At 26.7% G+C, this 1,437-nt stretch overlaps 1 protein-coding gene across 1 annotated transcript; it reads left to right on the top strand.

Annotated features, from left to right (window-relative positions):
- Positions 1-610: 610 nt before the first annotated feature.
- On the top strand, positions 611-1,437 carry EIN_204200 (ariadne RING finger, putative; the record flags this gene model as incomplete). The annotated part of the gene is made up of 2 exons (XM_004255828.1): positions 611-1,266; positions 1,336-1,437. Coding segments are annotated over 2 exons (758 nt in total), but the record flags the coding sequence as incomplete, so codon positions are not given.

The following is a 1,437-nucleotide window of genomic DNA, read 5'->3' as shown; positions in this document are numbered from 1 at the left end:
GTCTCGGGATTTCTGATGTTTCTATTGAGTAAATCTCGAAAAAATATTAAAATTATATCTTCGATATAATATCTTATTTAAACTAGTTGTTATTTGTTAGTTGGTTTGAGTAATATCCTTGTGCAGAAAAAAGTTAAAAAAAATAAAACAGGCATGACAGTCTTTTTAAAAAGACCAAACAACAAAAAAAGAAAAAAATAACACTGCCTAATAAAAAAATTAACAGGGAAACAAGGAAACGTGTTAATAATAAAAAATTATTTATTTAAAATGGATTACCTATTATCTGGTCGAATTTATATGAATAATTTTGCAATAACATAAAAAAATGAATTCAACAAATTGTGAAAAATAATAAAATGATTTTTAAGTAATTGATATAAAATACTTAATATACATGTTTGAACTGGATTAATATAATAAATTGTTTATTTGATATTAACAAAATGATAATATTAAATTATGTGCATTTATTATCAGAACTGTAATGGTTATTTTTAAATAATTATGTTATAACAATGAAAATTAATTTATTTTGAATAAAAATGTAATTTCAGATAAATGATTTTTATTGAATATTTATTATTGGTAATTGTAATCCAACTTATAAATGTACTCAATTGATTCACTCAACTTTATTGACTATTTCAAACAACCTGATGAAAAGAAGCTCTTTATTTTAGAAGAATGTGTGAAAAATTACAGAGAAAAACAAATTTCTCAAAATGTCTTATTATTTAATTGTGAAATATGTTATGAAGATAAACCATACAGTGATACTTATGTTAATAAATGTGGTCATAGATTTTGCAAGTCGTGTATTCGTGATTCGATTAAAGAGCAAAAGACTAATACACGGCGAAAAGTTCATTGCCCACAGCATGGTTGTTCACAAGTTATTGAAATATCAGATATCAATTTATATGATTTAGTTGATGACAAACAGTTAATAAACGAATACACTGAAAGACTCAATAAAAAGATGTTTGAAGAACAGACAATTTTGTGTCCCAAATGTCACAACTCGTTGTTATCATTAAATAGCACTGTGAATGCGCAATGCCCACTCTGTAAACACGAGTTTTGTAAAAAATGTTTGTGTGTTTGTCACCCCGGAAAAACATGCGAGGAGTGGAAAAAACAAGTCGATGATGATAATGAGAACATGAGAAAAACAACGGAATGGATTAAACAAAACACAAAAATATGCCCAAAGTGCAAAAACCCAATTCGTAAAAATGGGGGATGTAACCACATGACTTGTAGGTTTGTTTGTACTGTTTAAAACACTGAAATGTTAACTTTTGATACAATATCATAAATACTGACATTAAGTTGTGGACATCAATTTTGCTGGCTTTGTATGGCCGACTACACAAATACTCATTTTAAATCGAATACACTGGGTGCAAACAATTTACTAATTGATTTTATATC

This window comes from Entamoeba invadens (genome assembly GCF_000330505.1).
Source record: "Entamoeba invadens IP1 unplaced genomic scaffold scaff_1105074726653, whole genome shotgun sequence".
Lineage (NCBI taxonomy): Eukaryota > Evosea > Mastigamoebida > Endamoebidae > Entamoeba > Entamoeba invadens.
Note: the sequence above shows the minus strand (reverse complement) of the source record. Positions and strands in the feature narration are given on the sequence as shown.